Source organism: Penaeus monodon, chromosome 34, assembly GCF_015228065.2.
Source record: "Penaeus monodon isolate SGIC_2016 chromosome 34, NSTDA_Pmon_1, whole genome shotgun sequence".
NCBI lineage: Eukaryota > Metazoa > Arthropoda > Malacostraca > Decapoda > Penaeidae > Penaeus > Penaeus monodon.
Window position 1 is genome coordinate 32,935,711 of NC_051419.1, and position 218 is coordinate 32,935,928.

The window sequence follows — 218 nt, forward strand, 5'->3', positions numbered from 1 at the left end:
CATTGATCTCAAATTTTTATTCACTACTTTCATACATCGCTATTTAAATGTGACATCAAATCTCCTTGCCAACCCCAGGTTATGCAGCTGTAGGTGGCGAGTGGTCAAGACTGTTCTTCATGGTGTTCTACCTAGTGATGATGGTCGTTATGTCAGTTGTCGTCGCCTTCATCCTTGAGGCTTTTACCTTTAGGATGCAGTACAACCAGGCAGTACAG

The 218-nt window shown here is 43.1% G+C and overlaps 1 protein-coding gene across 1 annotated transcript in view; it reads left to right on the forward strand.

Moving 5' to 3' along the window:
- Positions 1-218, forward strand: part of LOC119594890 (two pore calcium channel protein 1-like) — a gene marked incomplete at its 5' end in the record, with an annotated part of 12,564 nt that overhangs the window by 10,388 nt on the left and 1,958 nt on the right. Inside the window, one exon of the mRNA XM_037943964.1 lies at positions 79-218. This exon is cut by the window's right edge and continues 13 nt beyond it. Within this exon, the coding sequence (XP_037799892.1) occupies positions 79-218 (140 nt within the window). The remainder of the gene's footprint in view (positions 1-78) is intronic.